Genomic DNA, 21,704 nt, shown 5'->3' with positions numbered 1-21,704 from the left:
TAACATCATATTTTCATACATATGTTGTAGCAGATGTGGATATAAAATATCTTTACTTTGCAAAATAAATAAGCACCAAAATAATTACAGCTGTAGGGGCGCTTGCATAGACGTCAAGGAGGTAGCCGCTTTTTCAGCCTACTAGTTTAGTCATCAGTCATATTAGCAGATCTTGGTGTGTTTGCCGATATCTGATAATACTAAATTTTAAAGCCAATATCTGCCGATACAGATATCTTGCTGATAATATTGTGCATCCCTACAGAGAAACACCAGTTGTTGCAACACTACGCTACAGTTCCCAACGAATAAAAGATGTTATAAACACATTAATGAAAAAGCTTTGTTGGGGTATGATGGGCTATAAATATCAATACTTTTATAGAGCTGTGACGAAATGATACATTCTTATAAAATCTCAAAGTGTTGATTTACAGCTCACGGGAATAAAGAGTAGCTGCTACACCAAGAATCTCATGAACTTAATCTGAACGAGAGAAAGCACTCAAAGAGCACAAACCTCTGTCAAGGCTTCTGACTTTCCCACAGTGTCATAAAATTACCACCAAAAGTTGAGTTATGCTGCTCACAAGCACACAAACACATGCTGGCAAAAGCACAACCTTGGTCGAGTAAATAAAGGTCAGACACCACTGAACTAACTCATTTGCATTACAGTGCGTGGCATGCAAAGAGCACATGGTGGTGTCATGTAGCCGTTTGGGCAGACTGGGATTGGCAGGGTGAAATTTATAATGTGATTATTTCCATGTACTGCATATGTCGTGTTGCAGGCTGTACAGACCACCTGCACAGATCTCTCTACAAACAGCTTTAGTGTTTTTTGTTCTGCAGCCTCAGCAGCTGATATACAGTACCTGCAGTAGTGTACGTTTGTGGACCTGCTCTTACCTCATCATGCCACCTTGATATATTTCTTTCTTGGTGTTCAGTGGCTGTAATGTTGTGAAATTACCTCATCTGTTAAACTCACCACTATATAATTTTCTTATACCGTGTTGTCCTTGCAAGGTATTGATGTTCTTTCTGTAGTTTTACAGTGGACACTGCAGACTCTCCCTGAGGGTTTCAGACTTGTGAGCATGTGTCTCAGCAGTTTTACTGCAGTGCATGTGCAAGCTTCTGTGACAAAGCCTTTATCTAACGACTATTTTCTTTTATTTATTGTCAATATAATTTATCTCTCATGTCATGTCTTTTTTTGGCAAGATGTAAAAATGTGACATGTCATTTTAATTGAATCTGTTACTGATTTTGTAATTGACTTGAACGTATTCACCAGAGGAAGATAAATCAAACATGTCAATAATAATTATGTCACTGCATGTGTCTTTACTCTGTGGTTTTTGCAACCCGTCTTCGTCGTGTCATAGTCTTCAGTACATTCAGTAATTCTCAAGTACCTTATGGAACCCATATGAGAATGCAGTCTTCTGATATCACCGTCAACCCCCACAGTTCAGTCTCACATACAAAACACTGAATATTTAAAGGATCCATATCCTAATCCGTCCCCCCCCCCCCCGCCACTGCAGCGAATCAGAAAACTGCAGTAAGCATGCTCACTGCAGATGCAGCCTGTGGACGGGGCCAAAGGAAGGAGAGAGAAGGAGGCGGAGGAGAGCGAGGAGAAAGGGGGAGGAGGAAGCAGCACAGCTGAGAGAGAGACACACACACAGCGGCTGCACTGGGATGCTGTTGCAGCCCTGAGAACTGGAGCTGCTTTGGAGGATTTGTCATTGACGACACCGATGGAGCGCGAGAGGAGAATACAAATGATGGGGATGTCATGTTTTTATCACCTGGGAAGAGAAGATATGTGATAAGGTAAAGAAGACAAAGCATGTTGAATGATGGTCACTTAAGATAGAGATTTAATAATAAAATGATATATGTACGTGAATGCTGTCATCCACAGGGAATCTTGGACGGTGTAGAGATGTACGCCTTCTACTCCCTTCTAGTCTACATCTTTTACACTGTCTTTAAGAAGGAGGAGGAGGAGGAAGAAGCCTCGGAGGAGGCATGTGGTGCTTCCTCAGAGGTATGTCTAGCCACCTCATATCCAGCCTCGGGAGTCGTTTGACTCTGAATGGCTGTTTTTTTTTTTCTTTCAATAAGGAACATGCATGCGATACCTTCTACATGACAGTTCTAGCTTTCCTTATCATGGATGTTTACATCGTCATGGTAGCATCACTCAGCCTAATTATGTGTATTCTTTTGAAGGCAATGTGGAGATATTTTGTGCATGTCTGACCCTTTTGTATGATGCTGTACTCAGGAGCCAGGACATGTTTCCATGGAAACAAGGAGCAGGAGGAGAGATGGCCACAGCCCCAAAATGGGGAAAAAAGCTTACGTTTGCCTTAGCGAATCAAGTGAGTGGCTTATTTAGGCCGCTGTGTGTCATAAGATATGGATTTTTACATACATACCATTACTCTTTATTGTGGTGATGCAGGCAGTAGCGGTGACAGTGATGAAGATGAAGAGGAGAGTTCCCCTGACATCCCAGCATGCACTCCTCTGGCTGCCTTTTTGTCCTTCAAACAGGAGGCTGAGAAGAGAAGGGCCTCGCAAGTTCAGTTGGAAGCAACAGGGAAGGTAACACAGCTGTGGCTTCACTGCAACTGAGCACCTGACGCAAAACAAAATGAGTCACTGTTGTGATAAAACATTGTGTGGATGTTTGTGTGTGTGATGTCCAGTTGGCAGACTCTCCTTTGGTGGCAGTGATGTCCCACTTGCTGACTTTTCTGGAGCAGTACTCCCACTTCCAGCAGCTGCAGCAGCAGGCCGACCAGTACAGGGTTCAGCTGAAGAGGCACCGCGTCCAGCACCGCAGGCAGATGAAGGCCCTGCGGTCCTCCTACCGCCAGCGTCTCAGGGACAAGAACAGCATCATCGGCAGCCTGGAGGAGGCCATCAGTCAGCAGCAGACCCCCAGCCCGCTGAACGAGGGTGAGGGAGGAGGAGGAGGAGGAGGAGGTGGAGAGAGGGAAGAGGGGATGGGGGAGGGTGGAAATAGAAGGTGCAAGAAGGATGTTAGAGTAATAGGTCACAGGGTTGTTTTAATAACCATGTAAATTGGTTGGTGTGGAAAAAGGACGTATAAAATGGCAAAGAGTTCCGACGGCAGGATTATGATACGAGACTGGATGAGATCATATGGTGAAGGATGATGACGACAATCTGTGCTTTAATCTACAAGCTTACTTGAAGGGAGTGAGTTTTTTGTTGTCTAATAGGATGATCAGTTATTTCAGGTTAGAGGTTCTTTTCTCTTTTGCAAAATTAGATTTCCTTCTACTAGTGACACACTGTACACCTTTAAATAGAAGAATAGAGCAGAGGAGACTGATTAGATTTGTGTTGGTGCATGTCAGGTGGGCATTAGTGATGTCACAGAGAACAGACTCGCACTGTACAGCTGCGACTGACCTTATAGTCTTTAATGTTATTTGTCTGCTTTACCTCAGTCTTGACCAGGTGGTCGTTTTGGCCTCAGAGCACAAGCGACCAGCTGCGTTGTCTGCTGTGCATCCGTGTTAACAACTGCACGCATGAAGATGTAGACACATCAGATTCCTGTCCTCAAGTGGACTAATAATATCAAATAATATTCAAAATCATCTCACTGGCTGCCACTGCAGGTCAATAACACACATGATGACCAGAGCAGGTCATATACTGTACATTGCAGTGTGTTTTTAATTGGAAGAAAACCTTCATGCACACAGACATGAACTTTTTCAGTTCATGTCTGTGTGCATGAAGGTTTTCATGCTATGGCTCGGTGTTATATGAATAAACCATGGCTGTAACTGCTGTTTCATTCCCTGCAGATGCACTCACAATATCTGGCACATGTTCAGGGGCACGTGTGCTCGTGCCTGACTAAAAATAGGCGGGGGTCCATGTCCCAGTGTTACAAGGCTGATAGGCTTGTTTGCTTACTCTGATGCATCGTGCAGGTCTAGGATGTGCAAGATATCAATCACGTGACATTTGGCTGTTTTTTTTTTCCAAATCTACTTTTAATTATTGAATAATGATGCTCCATTCTAATTTATCTTCATGCTTGTTTGCATAATTTCCCAGTTTCACACAGCTTTCTTAGTGCCTCTGCAGGCTACAGCAGCTCAAACACATTTATATCCAGCACAGCTGTACCTCTTCTCTCCCTGTTTTTTTTCTCGTTCTTGGCCTCATCCTCTCTCTCTGCACCATAGTGACACAGCAAACCTGACACACCGGGGTTATTAAAACAAGCACAAAGCCCTGTGATGAAAATTAAAGCTGACATAGCCTGACAAATTATTGTAGAGGCGGAAAGTGATTAAAATGCCACTGGGTGTGCAGCGCATGTACCTGTGGAACAATAGAGGAGGTTTAGCATGTCGTATCATTTCTGAATGTGAATGTTGGCTCTGCATTTGGTGCCGACTGCACGTGAGAGACAGGTATGAAACGCTGCCCAGGAGACACTAGCGTGGAAACATGACAATGATAACTTAACAAGTGGTAAATGACCTGCAGGCCACAGTGACTCGAAGCTGTGAGTGCGTGCGTACATAATGTTCATTCATATTAAACACAACACAAGCATTTAAATGCATGGTCTAATGGTTAAAGCCTAAGTATAAAATGAAGTTCAGAGGAAGTGCAGCTTTTTTACCGATGCAGTTTTTCATCACTATCAGTATTTGGCTGATTAAAGTGTCTGTTTCTGTCTTCTAGGTGAGTCCAGCAGTGATGCAGGGACACAACCTGGGGTTCACAGGTTGGTGGAGTCTCTGTACGGCCTCCAGGGTGAGAGGAGTAAGCTGAGAGGAGAACTCCGCCTGCTGCACTCGCAACTAGAACAGCAGGAAAGAGACCGACACTCTCGCATACTGTCCTTTCAGCAGCAGGTAGGCAGCTACTAGGCAGCATAGTAGTTAGATCTCTAACGCTCGAATTTAGTTTAATCTAATTTTGAATATTGATGTGTAATCCACTTATAAACTCTCTTGTTAAAATGGGAATGAACTATTTATGACACAATTTCCGTGAATGACTCAGTATGTATTATTCATCACTGTCTTTTCACCTGTATGCACTCACACAATTACTGAACATGTACAGTATATTAAAGGTCCAGTGTTGGTGGTGTTAAATGATGAGACTACAGATTATAAAAAAAACTCCTCCACTCTCCCCACCCTTTTCCCAAACTTGTCAGATAACTACAGGGCCATTATTGTTTGTTTGCGTAGTAAACTTTTGTTTAAAAAATGTAAAATGCATACTCTGGCTGGTTTGTTCTTTCGGTTGCTGTAAAAACATGATAGCACAAGATGGCACAAGATGGCGGCCTCTATAAAGCAATGCCCCAGTCTAAAGTACCAATAAAAGGCGTAATCTAAGGCTAGGACAACCCCACAATTTTTAATTTAAAGGGATTATAAACATATCTATTGGCAGTATATTCAATTACTGCCAATAAACCCTCATAAATGTTACATACTGGAGCTTCAAATGTTACACATTCTGAATGTGACTCTTTGTAATGTCCCATTCCCATAATTCCACAAATATTGGAATGCAAGCGTTTCAAACACATCTTTATTCTCTGTTCATGTCTCACGCAGATTGATGAGCTCAAGAGTTGCATCGAGGAGCGTGAGGAGGAGCTGTCAAGACTGAGAACTGCCACCGTAAGTCACTTTCCACATCATCACCGCTGACACAACAAAAAAGTGTAATTTTCTCTTGTGCATCATTTCTACAAATACCGTATATTATGTGAGGAAGTCTCTGCTTGGTTCTACCTTGTGCTATATTTTCTAAGGGAGCCACAGATTCAGAGAAGCGAGTGCTGTGTCTGTCGGCGGAGAATGATAGTCTGAAACAAAGCCTGAGCGTCACTCAAGGCCTCCTGCAGCAGCTGTCAGCCATCCCCTCCCAGTCCAGCACCATACTCATCAAGGTGACACGCACCGGCAGAGCTGAGAACTCACCGAGACGCAGCTGTAAACTGTAAATGCCTTGACGTTGACGTTTTCTGTGCTCTGCCAGGAGAACGAGAGCCTGCGCAGCAGAGTGCAGCAGCTGGAGCTCTCCCTACAACACCGTGCAGAGCAGCTGTCACATCTGGAGCGACAGAACGAACAGAGCGAGTGGAGGAGAGGGGACGAGCTGAGGAAACGAGAGGACCGAGTGAGGGAGCTGCAGCTGGAGTTGGACAGAGAGAGAGACAAGGAACCAGTGGTGAAGGTAAATCAAATATGAAGGTCTTCTTTTACAATGGTTTGACTGTGAAAGAGTCAGTTTTTCTATATGTTCTTAAAGAAGATGATCTACAGGTTGTTGTTTATTTTTTTTTATATCCAGTATGTCACGCAGACTGTGACCGTAGAGTCACCTGCCACACAGAAGCAGCTGAGTAAAGCCAGACAGAGAAATGAGCTCCTGTCTGAAAAGCTGTCCAGTCAGAACGAGCGATGCAAACAGCTGGAGGAGCATATAAGGAAGTCGGATGAATACAGCTGTAATTTGCAACACAAGGTAACACACACAGTGAATTTATGCTCAACTAGTTTGATGTGAATTGTTATCATAGTTACAAGTATAACAAGTATGCAGTAGTACACACCTACACAAGCACACATTAACCTGACTTGATTTTGCTACGTACTGTATATTGATCAAGGTTATTATAGTTAACGAAGAGTAACAGAATAATGAATTGAAATAAAATGGATTTAACTGAAATAAAATAAAAACTAGGGTTTAAAAAAGATAACTAACTGACTAACTTGTGTGTTTATAAAACTAACTAAAATTGTAGCGAAAATGTTTTCGTCTTTGTAAATTAATTGTGTGTTTATTTTCCTATATTCTATATTTTATATCTGCTGGCAATTTTGAAAGGTTATATTTGAGACACAATACTCATTATCACCTTTTTGAATCTTGCACCAATATAATACATATTACAAAAAACTAACACTAACACTAAAACAAATAAAAACTGAACTAAAACTAAGCATTTACAAAAATAAAAATGAATAAAAAACTAGGAAACCTGCACAAACTTTTATGACCTTGATACTGATATGGTATATATGACCTGTGTTTTACAAATAAGCAATTATGGCACAATGAACTTCATGCAACAGCAAGATTAACATACAGTAAAGTACTTTTGGCTGTTGGCCATTAAGAAGCAGGGGAAATCCCTTCACCATTAAGAGTGATTTAAATAGTTAAAAAGAGAAAGTTCCCACTTCACAACCTGGATCAATTTCATCGATGAATGAAGTCATTACAAAGCTGTACCAGCACAGATTGGACCAGTTGTGTTGACAGATTGAACCTTTCACAGATTGCAGCGTATGAGCGTGAAATCAGTAAACTGAGAGAGGAACTGCTGAAAGAGATCGGCCACTTGGAGGAGAGGAAGGAGGAGGCTGTGAAGGCTGCTGCCAACTGCTCAGCAGAACACTTCCAGAACCTGCAGGATCAATTCTTCAGTACGTACCACATTATTAACTCCAATAATAGAAATAAAAAGGTTTAACAAATTGTTTTGTTAACCTCACTTTCGAGAATAATCTCTCTTGTTTGGGTTTTTCTTTTCTTTTTCCAGGCTTGCAGAAACGTCTGACATCACTCCCTCCAACTTTACGCTCAATGAAGACGGACTACACTAGTTTGAGGAGCCAAGTTCGTAACTTCTCCGATTTTTACGGAGCAGCTATAAATGACGCAAAGAAACAGGTACAAAGCATGACATTGTTCTGTGACTATGTCCACTGTATGTAGATGTTTTTAAGCCTCGTGAAGTTTGGTTTTTTTTACTTTTTTTTAACAGATTTCAGCAGCTATCAATGAAATGTCTGAAGCCAACAAAGATCTTCTGGATAAATACCGGAAAGAAGTTGCACTGCGCAGGAAGTACCACGAGCAGCTGGTGGAGCTCAAAGGTATGCAGAGAGGAAGAAATCTAGATTTTCTCTCACAAGGACTTAAAATGTCGAATCAACTGGGCCACTTCTGTTTTTTTAAGGCAACATTCGCGTGCTGTGTCGAGTGAAGCCTGTGCTGAAGGAGGACCAGCATGAGGAGGACCAGTCTGTGGTGGTCACCACAGACCCCAACAATGAGTCCTCACTCACCGTGCTGAACAAAGGGAAGGGTCGCATCTTTGAACTGGACAAGGTTTTCCACCCTCAGGCCACTCAGGAAGAGGTAGTGAGCAGGGAACATACTGTACGAGTATGAAGGGAATATAATCGTAACAAACACTAAAGCCATTTGTTCACTTCCACCAGGTCTCTCAGGAGATCGAACCTCTTGTGACGTCCTGCATCGATGGCTACCATGTCTGCATATTTGCATATGGACAGACTGGCTCTGGAAAGACCTACACCATGGAGGTCGGTCCTCTACTTCACTGCAGTGTTGTCCCCATAGAGCTTTATTCTACCATGTGCAGGTTGTAACCTAAGTACCATTTGGTTTTCAGGGTAGTGTGGAGAACCCGGGAATCAACCAGCGAGCGCTCAAACATCTCTTCAGTGAGATTGAGGAGAGGAAGGACATGTGGTCTTACACCGTCACTGTCAGTTCTGTGGAGATCTACAATGAGGTGCTCAGGTCAGTCACACACTGCAACGGTTATTTTTACTCCACTACATTTCCTCTAAACGTCTTTGTTACTTGTTACTACCAAATAAAATCAGAAGAAGAAGAGTTGGTAATGGTCTGTATTTATATAGAGCTTTTCTAGCCTTGATGAGCTGCTTTACACTACAGTTTTCTACCATTCACACATCTTTCATACCCATTCACACGCTGCAACATGGGGTTAAATGTCTTGCTCAAGGACACATATAGACTAGCAGAGCCAGGAATTGAACCCACAACCTTCCAACTGAAAGACAACTTGCCCTACCACTGAGCTACCATGGCTCAATCTTAACTCACTCACAAAGTTAGAGTAAATGTCATATACTTTAAGACGTTTACTTAAGTAATAGTATAATAATTGACTTCAACTTCTACCAAAGTCATACTTGTACTTCTACTCAAGTATCCATTTTAGGTACTTTATACAAGACTGCTTTGCATAGGCTTTTAGCTGTAGTGTGCATCTTTTGAATGTATACAAATATCTGCTACATTCAAACTATTGTCAAATGAGTTTGCTTCACACAATGCTGAGTGAGCCTTCCAGCTGAGAGTCACATGGAGGCGAGATGAAAGAAGCACACAGCAAGAGTCTACTCCTGAAAACACCAGGAAGTGCCCATGAAGCGTTTCAGAAGTGCGTTCTACTGCGAAAAAATAAACCATGACATTCAGAGTTCACATTCATGGTTTTTGGCTTCTCGTGAATGTGATTTTGTGATATTGAAATGCATGATCTGCCAACGGAATGCAAAAACACAATCAATCGAGTTTTCCTTTACAACCAGCTCCAAGTGTCCTGGATGTAGTCAAAGCAAGTAACGCTACAGATTAGACAGATTAACAACAGATAACATACCAAAGCCCACAGGGGGGCGATAGAGGTTCCACACTGGAGCTTTAAGTAAAAGACAGTGGATGTGTCATCACTAGTGTTCTGTTGTAATTCTCAGAGATCTGCTGAGTAAAGACGGAGAGAAACTGGACATCAAGATCAACCCAGATGGAACAGGCCAGCTGCATGTCCCCGGCCTGAGAGTCACTGAAGTTAAAAGCTTTCAGCACATCAAGAAGGTGACGGATATTTGGCAAAACTTTGAATCACCATTTATATTAGAATAGATTTCTTTTTTTTTTTTACCACGGATGCTTCATGCTTTTGTGCTTCACCAGATTTTAGCCACAGCTCGCAGGAACAGGATCACCTTTGGCACTCAGATGAACCAGCATAGCTCACGCTCCCATGCTCTGCTCTGTATCACAGTTCAGGGCACCGACCTCGCCACGGGATCCAAAACCACCGGTCAGTCACACATGCATCGTCTTATTCCCTCACAGGGAGTGATCCGAATGCCTGAGAGGAGTCCAATATAGAATATATAAAAAATCTGAATTATAATGACATAATCATCAATCAACAGAGAGGTCAAAGCATGAGAAAGCAAAAAGTAACGCTCATGTTCTTCTCCCATTTTATTTTTCTCTCTTTTTAACAGAAGCCTTGTAACTTTATTTGGAAGAAAACAAACTCATATAAACCAAATCTGTCCTACCTATTGTGCAGGAAGGACTCTCTGGTCTGGATATATATGATATTATAACATTGTACTTCTTTATTCAGATGCTTTTTGGGTTCATCATTCATAAAGTAGGACAACCTTACATAAAATCCAAGAGTTTAAACCAGTGTTTTTCAATATTTTAGGATCAATAACCTAATATAAATAATACAACAGTCACAGGGGACATTTTACTACAAAATTAGTATCATGTGTAGCCAAGGAAGATTTCAATGCTTTTAGTTTTCCTTTTCTATTTCCGCTCTCTCAATTAACTTGCATTTCCTCAGGCAAGTTGAACCTGGTGGACCTGGCTGGCTCAGAGAGGGTCTGGAAGTCTGGTGCAGAGGGCGAGAGGCTGAAGGAGGCCCAGAACATCAACCGCTCTCTGCTGTCACTGGGGGATGTAATTCAGGCCCTGAGGGCTCGGCAGACTCACATCCCTTTCAGGAACTCCCGCCTTACTTACTTATTACAAGACTCTTTGGGTAAAGGCAGCAAGACTGTCATGGTGGTGCAGGTAAGATGACTTTCCTGCATTTCTAGATTTTCAAGTTGCTCATATTTGCAGTACATATCCGTCTGCTGCTTGCTGTGACACGGTGTTTGTTTAAAACGTCTCTGCTAAAGGTTTCTGCTCTGGAGAGTAACGTGGGAGAGACTTTGTGCTCGCTGAAGTTTGCCCAGAGGGTGTGCAAAGTGGAATTGGGCCCTGCAGCCAGGAAGATTGAAGCTGCTGGAGGTCACTGCGACTGATGGTCAGGAATCACCGGGGAGCAACGTATGCATCAATCAGATTACCGCTCATTGTACTTATGAATCATACAGCTACAGTTTCAACAACAACACTGCTGCTCAAGGGCTAAATCTGTGGGAGGTGTGTGCGGCACCCAAATGCCAACCTATGACTGAGTACAGGTTTTATGGATGCTCTGTGCTTCTGATATATGATGACCCTTTATTATTAGATAATCTGCATGTAGTGCCAAAACAACCTCAGACTCCCCCAGAGTGTAAGACACGATGCTTCCTTAAACCACTAATCTCAGCTCCTTTGTACTGAATACCAAAATCAAGGACATACAACATCCTCGGTGACCATCAGAGCAGCATCACGTCCATACAGGTTTAGTAAGCATCCAGTGTCATAACATCAAACCATCTGCATTGCTGTAAATGTCTTTTTGTGAGCTTCACACCCCAACATAGTATATTTTTAAAGGTTGTGGTGCATAAGAGAATCTGTTTTGTAGCAACGATATTGGCTATTAACCATGTTAATGACACTTAACGCACACGTTTGTGTAATTTTTGTGAATGTTTGAATACTTAAGTTTTTCAGAATGTCAATAGTTTGCCTTTTGAGAGAAGAGAAAAGCCTTTGAAAGAAGCAGGTGTCCTTGTACTGCAGTGGACAACAATGAATTGTGCAATATCTCCTTTGTTGAGGAGACAGTTTGGGTCCTATGTGGACAGAAGATGCACTTTATTGTGAAAGGAGTGTTTCAGTTCAGACCAGGTATTTAGGTGCTTGCAGTAGATTATCACTAGTGAATGTCATATCAGAAAAAAAATGCTTAATTGTCTGTTCGTCATTGTCCCTCCATTTATCACCTATTGGATCAAAACCATCTTTGATTCAAGTGTAGCAAGACATTTATGTTGCTGTAACTACCATAGATGTCACGTCATGATCGTTAGAGTACATTTTAAGATAGTTTTCTGAATAAACAATGTATTTAAAAAGTGCCTGTTTACTGGATTATTGGCATCACAGATCAAATCTGTAGTTTTCTTTGTTAAAATTCAACTAAGGATACTTATTATTATTATTCATACCACATGCTTTGTTACATTTTGCTAAATAAGATGCCACCCTTTTAGTTACTGGTGAGTGCAAATATTCCTAAACATGTTCAGGATCTATTTTACTATCTATTTCTATTTTAATTAATACAATTATATACATATATATAATAGGATTTCATCCATTTCACTACATCTTGTGTCCAATGAGGAGAAACTTGAATAATACACAGGCATATCAAAAATTCAGATTTAGTTCAATATAAAAAACATACTGATTACACAATGTACTTGATGTTTACCACATATACAGAGCATACTACTACATATTCATACATAATAGTTTAATAACAAAGACCTGTTGGGAAAATTAATTCCCTGTTGCGATGGTGCAGTCCAAGTTAAGTCAGGACGTCGCTGCATGAGTTTCACTCATTCAACAAAAACATTTAGGATTCAATCGGAGTCTCCCTCCTCCACTCCGATTGCTCCCACTGCTGCAGCCAACTCCTCCTCACTGCCTCGCAGGCGATCGCCTAAACACGCCAAAGATGAATGGTTAATTTGATTCATTAATTCACTGCATCTTTCAATTGTGACTTGATAATATCCACTATGGCACAGTGATGTCAAACGATCAAGAAAAAAACACTAAATTGTAACAGTGATGTTTGTCTTGGATTATACATCTGAACATGAGTTAAAATGTTACAAAAAAATACAGCTAACCCAATGCTGAATGCACACAGGGAATCACATTCAAACCGGTTTTGTGTCTATTTTTAGACTGTAGATCAGTGGAGGAATCACACGGTTACGATCAGACGGCTTCAAGCCTTTATGAAGTCTCCAAACCACAAGGCAATTAGCCCAATAATGAATGCGTAACTTAACATGACCTCTGTAGCATCAGGAAACTTCAGCAATAGAAACATAAAAAATTAAATAAAATGAGAAATACTGACGGATGAGCTCAGCAATGGCTCTCTGTGTCCTCCTCTCCAGCTTCTCCAGTTTCTTTGCCACGTCACGCTTCAGGTCCCTTGATTCAGAATCACAATTAAAAGAAAGTGTCAGCGATGAATCGATCTTGCACTTAATTAGCTGCACAGTTATTTTTAGCAGTCTTACCAGTCTGGTTTTCTTGGGGCGAGGTTGGCCAAATCCTGAAGAGAGAAAACAACTGAATACAGCAGCCATCGATGCATCGGCAAATGAAGACACATTCACTCCGACAGATTTACTCACCACTTCTTCAATGATAGGTTCTGGATTAGCTGCCTCTAACTGGTCTTTAACTTTGTCCTCCACTGCAAAGAAAGGTCATAAATCATCAGTACAAGGCCATGAGCTGTACTTAAGAGGAGATTGTCCAAGAGCTGACCTTGTACTGTTACACTATGTTCACACTGAATGCAAATCAGATTTATCTTCAAATCATATCTTTTCAGATTGTTACACGCAAATTAGACAAATTAAATTAGTGTAAAACTGGACTTAGTGTTTTGTGGTAAATGTAACCTAACCACTAGTTTCAGGTCTTCTTCAGTAGCACGACGGTGATTTTGTAAAATATATATCCCATTTCGAGGACAACAGACAATAACACACATGAGGGTCAACCAGAGTGACTGACAGCTGATATCGTTAAATAGCAGCCTGGTTGCAGGTGATGCCTCCATCCAGAATTTCAAATCCCACCTGATTTTATATGACAGTCTGAACAAGACCCAAGACTTCATACCTGATGCTGGTTTGGCATTGGGCACCTGCCGCTCCTTCAGCTCTTCATCCTGTGGAGTGTAATTCCTCAGCTTGAGCTCTCTGAGGAGAAAAGTGCAGAGAATGGTGAACCTACTTTCAGCTGGTAAATAAAACATAATCAGCACTGTCATTCCAGGAGGTGGCAGTGTAGACAAAAAAAATTCTACCAGAGTTTATCAGGAGCATAAAAGACCATCTGACAACTCTGCACAGCTGCACATTTAATGTCGGGATGGAGGTTGGGTATAATGTCCCTCTTTATTCCTATGAACATGTCTGATTAACATGTTCCACCTGCTCCTGGGCACAGACTCAGTGAAAACAGCGAACAGCTGAGGAATGTTCTCCTTGATGTTGAATTATGCAGTCTTTCATCACGTTTCTACTCGGAGGAATTCTTGGCAAGCCTTAACTGACATCTCTACAGATTATACTGAAGGTCCAGAGGTAAAATATTGTCTGACACGAGTTATCAGCTGTTCAGAGGTTAACGTGGATTCATGATGAAGTTTGAGAGGGTAAATTCTCGATACATCACACACTTAGACCAATGTCTTGTACAAGTATGGGCAGGAATGTTAGTCATGTTCTACCTCTGGCTGACTGAGGTTCACTCTTAATCCACACATCTCAATCTCTGCAGTTGAATATGTCTCAAAGCAGTAACTGATGCTGAAATGCTAGATACACATAATAATGATAATCAAATCTGAATATAATGATTTTCATAGGTTTATTTTTTTATATATATATTATTGTTTAACCTAAGCATCTAGTTTGGCCAGGGTTCTTGACGGTACACATCTCCTAATCTCTCCTCATTGCCCCTCTGCAATCAGCATTTGAATAGAGGTATAGAATTTCTCAAAAATAAGGCCATGAATGTATTTAGTAACATCCTTGGCTTCCTGGTGCGGTTTCCTATAGTATGTGGATATTTCCACATACTACTGTGTGTAAGAGTGAGGGAATTCAACATGGTTTATCATCACAGACTCAAACAGATGAAGGGATGAAGGTATAATGGTATAAAAATGTAGGGCTGCAACTACTGTTGTTTTAGGTCTCAATTAATTGAAAACTTGTTTGGTCCATAAAATGCCTGATGTTCTCAACTGTCTTGTTTTGTCCACATAAATTATTCAATTTTAATGATTTCTTAGTTACATGGAGCAAAGAAATATTCACATTTAAAAAGCTGAAACCTTGTTTCAATTATTAAAAAATAAAACCCACTCACACTGATTAATCAATTATCAAACTAGTAGATAATTATTTTAGTAATGGACTAATCATTGCAGCCCTAAGAAATGCATTCATCATTTACAATTTAATCTAATTGTATGAAACAAAGTATCATTGAAGTGAACGTCATCACATCATCCTCTCGGGACCAATAATATCCACAGAGAATTCAGGTCACTATGACACATGTTGTGCTAAGGAAGAGACATATACACCGGTAATGAATAACACTGCCATGTTAAGAGCCACCACATGGACAAAAAACACCTCAGTTTGATGTGTGTAAACCTTTGTAGTGTGTTTACACAAATCCACTTCCAACACACTGTGGCATCAAAGAGAGCCAGTGATAAATTCAGAGCACGGATCCAAGTGTGGCCCTCTCCCAATGTTTAGAGTGAACCGTTACTGAGGAGGAGCAGCAGTGTTCAAATGTTTACACTGATATCAAGCTACCTACCCCTAAACTCTGGCCTTTCTATTTACACAATGAAACTGTACTAACATGTAACCTTTCAGAGGCTTTGGACTCATTTCCAAAAAATGAAACATGAATAAATAAACCGAATAATATTTATCTATAATCTAACAAAAGCACACTTGAAGGAAAAAACACGGTGCAGTAGGTGCCTTTCCATTGTTACTAGTAGGAAGAACATGAAACACGTGTCGATTGTTTTGTTCGTTCATGCCATGGTTTGGAAATGTGATCTCTCATGAAATTTTAATACCAATTTCAAGTTACATTAACCTAGAAAACTGCTACAGATGTGTTTCTTTACTTGGCTAAGCGAATTAAAAAAAAAAAAATAAATCCAAAATGTTCCTCACTTCACAGATAAATGTCTCATTATTAGACTCTAAAAGGAGTATGCAGCCATTGTCATTGCCATGAGAGAGACCTGTCCTGTTGAACCGGAGGACGTACGCCGTCACTCCCACAGTGTCGTCAGCACGCAGTCATTAAATATAAACAATGGAAAAAAGGTCCTGTAGGACAGGAAAGTTGGCTGCTCTTCCTGCAAACTAATACACAAAGTTGAGTGAGCGGCAGGATATTTGAGCAGCTAATACTACAAGATTGTGATCCAGCCCAGTGTAAACATTGAAGACAGTGTTCAGATGAAGAGCAGATAAATGCTCTGATGAGGAGCTTTCCGATCGGCTTCAGTTCTGTTTGTGCAGCTTCAAAAGCATCAGCCAGAGAGACAAGCTACAGTATAACATCATGAGACCAACCTATGCCTCTCCTCTGGAGTCTCCTCTAATGAAGCTTTTTTCTTCTCCGGCTCGTCATCTTCCTCCTCTGGCCCCTGAAAAAAACCCCAACAACTTTAATTTAATTTCATACAGTATTGACTCTGCAAAAACAGCATCATTTAGTAAAGGAGCTTGCACAAATGTACTAAATGTACTGTATATAAACTATGATGAATAATAAGAAAACCTCCACAAAATATAAAGCTAAATTGACTGTGTTTTTGCAATGAAGTATGTTATAATCGTAACATAAATAATAAACATGACCCCAAAACAAGAATTCAAAGTGACAGTATCAAGGTATGCTTCAGCCCATTTGCAAAGATTCACCATCGATTTATGTTCATGCAGTTTGTGCAAACACTTTAAGATACAACACATAATTGCTAAGAAATATTTTGCCTCAGATTTCTAAAATGTTACCGTGTTACTGTTGTGTTCTGTTCAGATAGATTTTTAAAACAATTAACTGATTTCTTCCACTTTCAAGAGCAAAACCTAATCTTTAATTATCTGACATTTTAACACAACAATTACCAACACTGACTGTTTTTTTTAATTGTGATAATGTTTTGGCCACATCATCTAGCCCCACGTTTGGGAACAACACACTTCCTTTTTGAGCTTGATAGTGTCTGTTTGCTAATAAAATAAATGTGTTATCGATAACCAAAATATTCGAATTCTATCAGCCCTGTGATGAACGATGACATGGGCTTGAAGAAGTCCAGAAAAAAATATCTACAACTGACCTCAAGTACAACACTAACAAAGGATATTGGACCCCTCCCATCGTACATTTTCCTGAAGAGGCTTCCTGTTCACCTGCTAGAACAATGTTAGGGACTGACTCATTATTTAAGTGCAGTACAAAAGAGGAAAAAAACACTAGCTTCAGGAATGCCAGCAGTCATTTATCAAACATCGCTGGCCAAGTACGCTGCTGTTTGTCAACAGTGGAGAAACCTGTTCTCTAATAGTTAAAAGAGCAGCTTACACACTGACTAGTGTTTCTTGTTGCAAAAAGAGCTCATATTCAGAAATCTCTGAATTTTGTCTACTGAGACAGAATAACTAACTATATAATGTTAAACATTTGTATGAAGAGAGCAGCTGCCACTGAAACTCTTTGCTTTTCAAATGTGTGATTCAGTACCCAGGGTGTGTGCTGATAGGAAAATGGGATATTATTATATTCTGGGTAAAATTAGCTCAGCATACACGAACATCCAGATAATAACTGATAAGTTTTAACTGTCAAACACACACTTTAGAGGTCACTGTTGACTCCGGTGTGTGGTAGTAGCCACACAGATGTTAGCATGGTTTGTTACTGTGAGACTATTTTGAAAGGGCATTTATCTTTATTAAAAGATGAAGATTAATATTTTCTCTTCCTTTCCTTGTTGTCCACTTTCAGTCTGTGTGGCATAATAAGATGACATGGTTCACCCACACAGTGCCACATTTATGAACCTTTAAAAAAAGAAATATGGAAATATTAATATGAAATACTAATAGTAAATATGAATGTTATTAATATTAACATTTAGTTCTGGTTACTGTTGTTGAAAAATTCTCTGTTGCTGGTGAAGAATGAAATAGAGACTTCTGCCGGCCGACAAAGTTTTTATTTTCTTTGCAAAAGAGGTCAGTCGAGCGGTGTTGAGCAGACTGACCTTTCTTTGCAAGGAAATAAAAACATGTCTGCAGCAGTCTCCATTTCATTATTCACCAACAACAAGAAACAGAGAATTTCCACAATATTACTTACAGGTATTTAACTTGGAAGGCACAGCACTGACTTGAAATTGCCTAATAACCTCAGACTTTCACAGATTATTTTCACTTTCTCAATGAAAATCAGTGAAGTAGAATAAAAAGAAAAATAGAAAAATGAAGAAAATAGAAGCAATACATTGCATAATAAAAGCACATAAAAAACAAACCAACAGGAGTCCAGCTCAACCTGAATTAAATGCCAAGGAGAAAAAATAGGTTCTCGAAGAAGATTTAAAGAACTCAAAAGTCTAGGCACAACCTGATGTGCCAGTGCAACTGTAGCTCCAACTCTTTGCTCTGTATTATTCAAATGTCAAGACTGCTAGTACATCCTAGACAGGTCACCAGTCCATCACAGGGACACAAAAAAACAACTATTCACTTTCACACTTCAATTTAGAATGTCCAATTTGCCTAATCCCCAAGTTTTTGGCCTGTGAGAGGAAACTGGAGAACCCAGAAAAAACCCACACACCCACGGGGAGAACATGCAAACTCCATGCAGAAAGACGACGCTGAAGTTAGCCTCCGATTCGCCAGCTTCCGATTCGGCACTTAAGGGGAAAGCTAAGTGGGAAATTTACCGAATGTGCAGTGCGACTGTTTGTCCACTGATTATCTTTTTTTTGGGACACTTCTTGATGGGAAAACATTTTAGACGTTTTGGGTATGACATTAACTTTTCAGCATAAAGACCACTTTGGACCAGGTCCACATCAAAAACCATGAAATGGGCCTTTATTGCATTTTCACAAATAGAATAAAGGTTTCACAAATCAGAGACTGTGTTTTTATGAATCTTCAGGGTCTGTAGGATAATCTAGTCCAGATTTTGGAAGTGTAGGTACAGTGGTTTTTGATGTGGACCTGGTCCAAAGTGGTCTATATGCTGAAAAAACGGTGAAATGTGCCTTTATTGTATTTTCACAAATAGAATAAAGGTTTTACAAATCAGAGACTGTGTTTTTATGAATTTTCAGGGTCTGTAGGATAATCTAGTCCAGATTTGAGAAGTCTAGGTACAGTGGTTTTTCACTGGTCTAATGAGGTCTAGGTATGAAACAAAAACGGTGAAATCTCCCCTTTAGCATTTTCACAAACTCCACAAGTTTCACAAAAACAATAGTGGATGTCAAGCAAAGTTAATGTCATACCCAACACGTCTAAAATGTTTTCCCATCAAGAAGTTACCCAAAAAAAGATAATCAGTGGACAAACAGTCACACTGCACATTCGGTAAATTTCGGGTTTCCCGGTCAGTCTACCAAACAAGCTCAAGCTTGCTTAAGTCAAGGGTTAACAAGTGGACTTGCTCTTGTTATGGCAGATATCACCAGAGTGAAATGTGAAGAAAACAAGGGTTACACACGAACCCTAATGTATTATAAACTATAAAAATAAACACACATTCAATTATCAGGTAGATGAATAAAAAGCTAAATAACTTGTTTCTGTCTTTAGGAAATAACCCCAAACAATGTAGCTCAGCAAATTAGCCTTATGTCAAAACTGAAAATGTACAATTACCAAAGCACTGAAATCGATAAATATATCGACCATTAACTATAGACTGTAATTAAATCTCCTCTTGCAGTACATCAGCAAAGTTACACAGCAGGGTTACGATTCATTTGCTACATAAACGCTAGCTACAAGCTAATACGGCTAACGTTTTCTCAACGACAAAGCGAGCCGTTTTCTGTTAGGATATGTAGTACTTCTGACAAAATAGACATCGCAGCACTGGTAACTTACATGTACTTTTTTGTCTCTTAACGCCTTTAGCCTCTCTTTCCTCTTCAATGCCTGCTCCTGAAGCGAGCCCACACTTTTCTCCATATTTTCCTCTCCACGCCGTTCGACTCTTTCTGAAATCGACTCATCCTGACTGAGGATGTAACGACCGTCGAGCACATTGATTGCTATGGTCTGTTGCCTGATCACGTGATATTGTTATTTTGTTTGAAGAAATGCTTAAAACATTGTTTATTAGATGGATGGATTTAAAAAAAATAAATTATAAAGCATTATTTAAAACAAATTCAGACAAAATAGATTTTTTTTTATTTAAAAATGGGGGTGTTATATTTTGGCTCAGGTTGGATGTATTGGCATGTGGAGTAATTATTCAATTGATCAAATTTCAGTTAGTAATGGACATTTTTTTCAAACATTTAATCAGATGTATAACATGTTAAATTAATGTAAACATAACCATATACTTTAAAGTAAATAAAGGTGAGATATTTGACAGACTGGCACCGTGTCCTGCCTGTTGATGGTCACACACTCACGTCCTTGTTAAGAATGTAGGCCATCGCCATGGTAATACAGCTGCTTCTAGCTTCACTGTGTCCATCCTCCTATTATCACCATCCCTATGTGTGATGACACACACTTGGGTGTTGCAATATAAGGCCTAACAATCACAATATAAAAAAAGGATTAAACAAATAAATCAATAAATCACCCATTGCAGTACATGTGGGTGAAGGACTAAATGCTGTAGATAACAGCCAACAACACAGCAGAGCAGAGCAGATAAGGTCTGTGTATACAGCGATGATGTGCATTTTTTTTCTGCTTTAAACACATGAATAATGTAACTCAGTGGTAGAATGTGTTGTTTTAACGTCAGAGAATATCATTCAACAATATAACCCTTTTATAACTGGGTCCTAAACAAGAGTCCTCATACGAGATGTGTCTGTTTTCTTTTCAAGGTGTAAACGTCTGTGACGTGTGTTGTTTTGAGTTAAGGCCATGGGCTTACTTCACCTTAAACACCCAAATCCTCCTTTAAAGTTCATGCATCACCAAATGAAAGTTTCCAGAAAGGGGGTCGCTCCTCAAAATGTCTTTTCTTTTTCATATTCATATTTCCACCAGGCAAACCCATTTATCTGTGTATAGGCTTATAAGATCCGACTATGAATCATTGTAAGGAGTTGTTAGAGTCTGAAGTTCAGTTGTGTTTGGGTGCCAGTGCTGATATATTTAATAACACATTATTAACAAACAAAGCATAAAAAAAAACACACGCTTACACAAAACAATTACTCGATTATTGGTTACTAAATTAATCATTATCTGTTTTTAATCATCAAATAATCGGTTTGAAAGACCTCATCATCTCTAGGTCATCTCCATCTGACATTTTATTGACCTGATGATTACCCGATTCATCAATGAAAATAATCGTTTAGTTGTAGCCCTAAATTCAGCAATATGAAATTGAAAAAAAGGAAAGAAAAACATTCAAGACACAATTCACCAGTATTGTTCTTGTACAATTTTACTCCCAGACCTGTAAGACAACTGCATGAAACAACACATTGTTTTGAAAGGTGATATTTAAATGAAGATTCCCTCATCTCATTATCTTTTTAAAGCACATGTAGACTGACGTGTAGTTCCTCTGTGTATCTTATATCAGCTTACCTGTGATGACCCACAGCCAGGTCTTCACTGTCAGCTGAGACACCCTCACTGTCCATCCTGCCCACCACGCAGGACCGTGGACGTGCAGACAGACAGTGCAGTCATGCTTTGGTCTTGAGTGGATGGCATCTGTCGCTTCCGTGGGAT

The 21,704-nt window shown here is 40.0% G+C and overlaps 2 protein-coding genes across 2 annotated transcripts; one reads left to right on the top strand and one right to left on the bottom strand.

The window, feature by feature from the left end:
* Positions 1 to 1,635: 1,635 nt before the first annotated feature.
* si:ch211-257p13.3 (kinesin-like protein KIFC3) lies at positions 1,636 to 12,008 on the top strand. The gene is made up of 20 exons (XM_058646942.1): positions 1,636 to 1,848; positions 1,940 to 2,065; positions 2,306 to 2,402; positions 2,486 to 2,628; positions 2,733 to 2,985; positions 4,765 to 4,937; positions 5,658 to 5,723; positions 5,858 to 5,995; positions 6,085 to 6,282; positions 6,400 to 6,573; positions 7,394 to 7,541; positions 7,658 to 7,788; positions 7,883 to 7,994; positions 8,078 to 8,259; positions 8,343 to 8,447; positions 8,537 to 8,667; positions 9,654 to 9,774; positions 9,874 to 10,003; positions 10,550 to 10,779; positions 10,890 to 12,008. The coding sequence occupies exons 2-20, from the start codon at positions 1,961 to 1,963 to the stop codon at positions 11,013 to 11,015; spliced, it is 2,763 nt and encodes a 920-aa protein (XP_058502925.1). The 5' UTR covers positions 1,636 to 1,848; positions 1,940 to 1,960; the 3' UTR covers positions 11,016 to 12,008.
* A 461-nt stretch (positions 12,009 to 12,469) lies between these two features.
* On the bottom strand, positions 12,470 to 19,995 carry ccdc12 (coiled-coil domain containing 12). Its single transcript, XM_058646941.1, has 7 exons — positions 19,872 to 19,995; positions 16,314 to 16,387; positions 13,810 to 13,889; positions 13,314 to 13,375; positions 13,197 to 13,231; positions 13,031 to 13,107; positions 12,470 to 12,601 (listed from the first exon to the last, which is right to left on the bottom strand). The coding sequence occupies exons 1-7, from the start codon at positions 19,953 to 19,955 to the stop codon at positions 12,522 to 12,524; spliced, it is 492 nt and encodes a 163-aa protein (XP_058502924.1). The 5' UTR covers positions 19,956 to 19,995; the 3' UTR covers positions 12,470 to 12,521.
* Positions 19,996 to 21,704: the final 1,709 nt, after the last annotated feature.

Source organism: Solea solea, chromosome 13, assembly GCF_958295425.1.
Source record: "Solea solea chromosome 13, fSolSol10.1, whole genome shotgun sequence".
NCBI classification, from domain to species: domain Eukaryota; kingdom Metazoa; phylum Chordata; class Actinopteri; order Pleuronectiformes; family Soleidae; genus Solea; species Solea solea.
This window is presented reverse-complemented; position numbering and strand designations above follow the sequence as displayed.

Bases quoted from the DNA above. Each gene is read 5' to 3' on its own strand.
- si:ch211-257p13.3 (XM_058646942.1), top strand. From the start codon at position 1,961: ATGTACGCCTTCTACTCCCTTCTAGTCTACATCTTTTACACTGTCTTT. The intron at 5,724-5,857 runs GTAAGTCACTTT...ATATTTTCTAAG, and splicing joins CAAGACTGAGAACTGCCACC to GGAGCCACAGATTCAGAGAA. The intron at 7,995-8,077 runs GTATGCAGAGAG...TGTTTTTTTAAG, and splicing joins GCAGCTGGTGGAGCTCAAAG to GCAACATTCGCGTGCTGTGT.
- ccdc12 (XM_058646941.1), bottom strand. From the start codon at position 19,955: ATGGAGAAAAGTGTGGGCTCGCTTCAGGAGCAGGCATTGAAGAGGAAA. The intron at 16,388-19,871 runs GTAAGTTACCAG...GGTTTTTTTCAG, and splicing joins TAAGAGACAAAAAAGTACAT to GGGCCAGAGGAGGAAGATGA. The intron at 13,890-16,313 runs GTTGGTCTCATG...TTTTCTCCTCAG, and splicing joins ACTCCAGAGGAGAGGCATAG to AGAGCTCAAGCTGAGGAATT.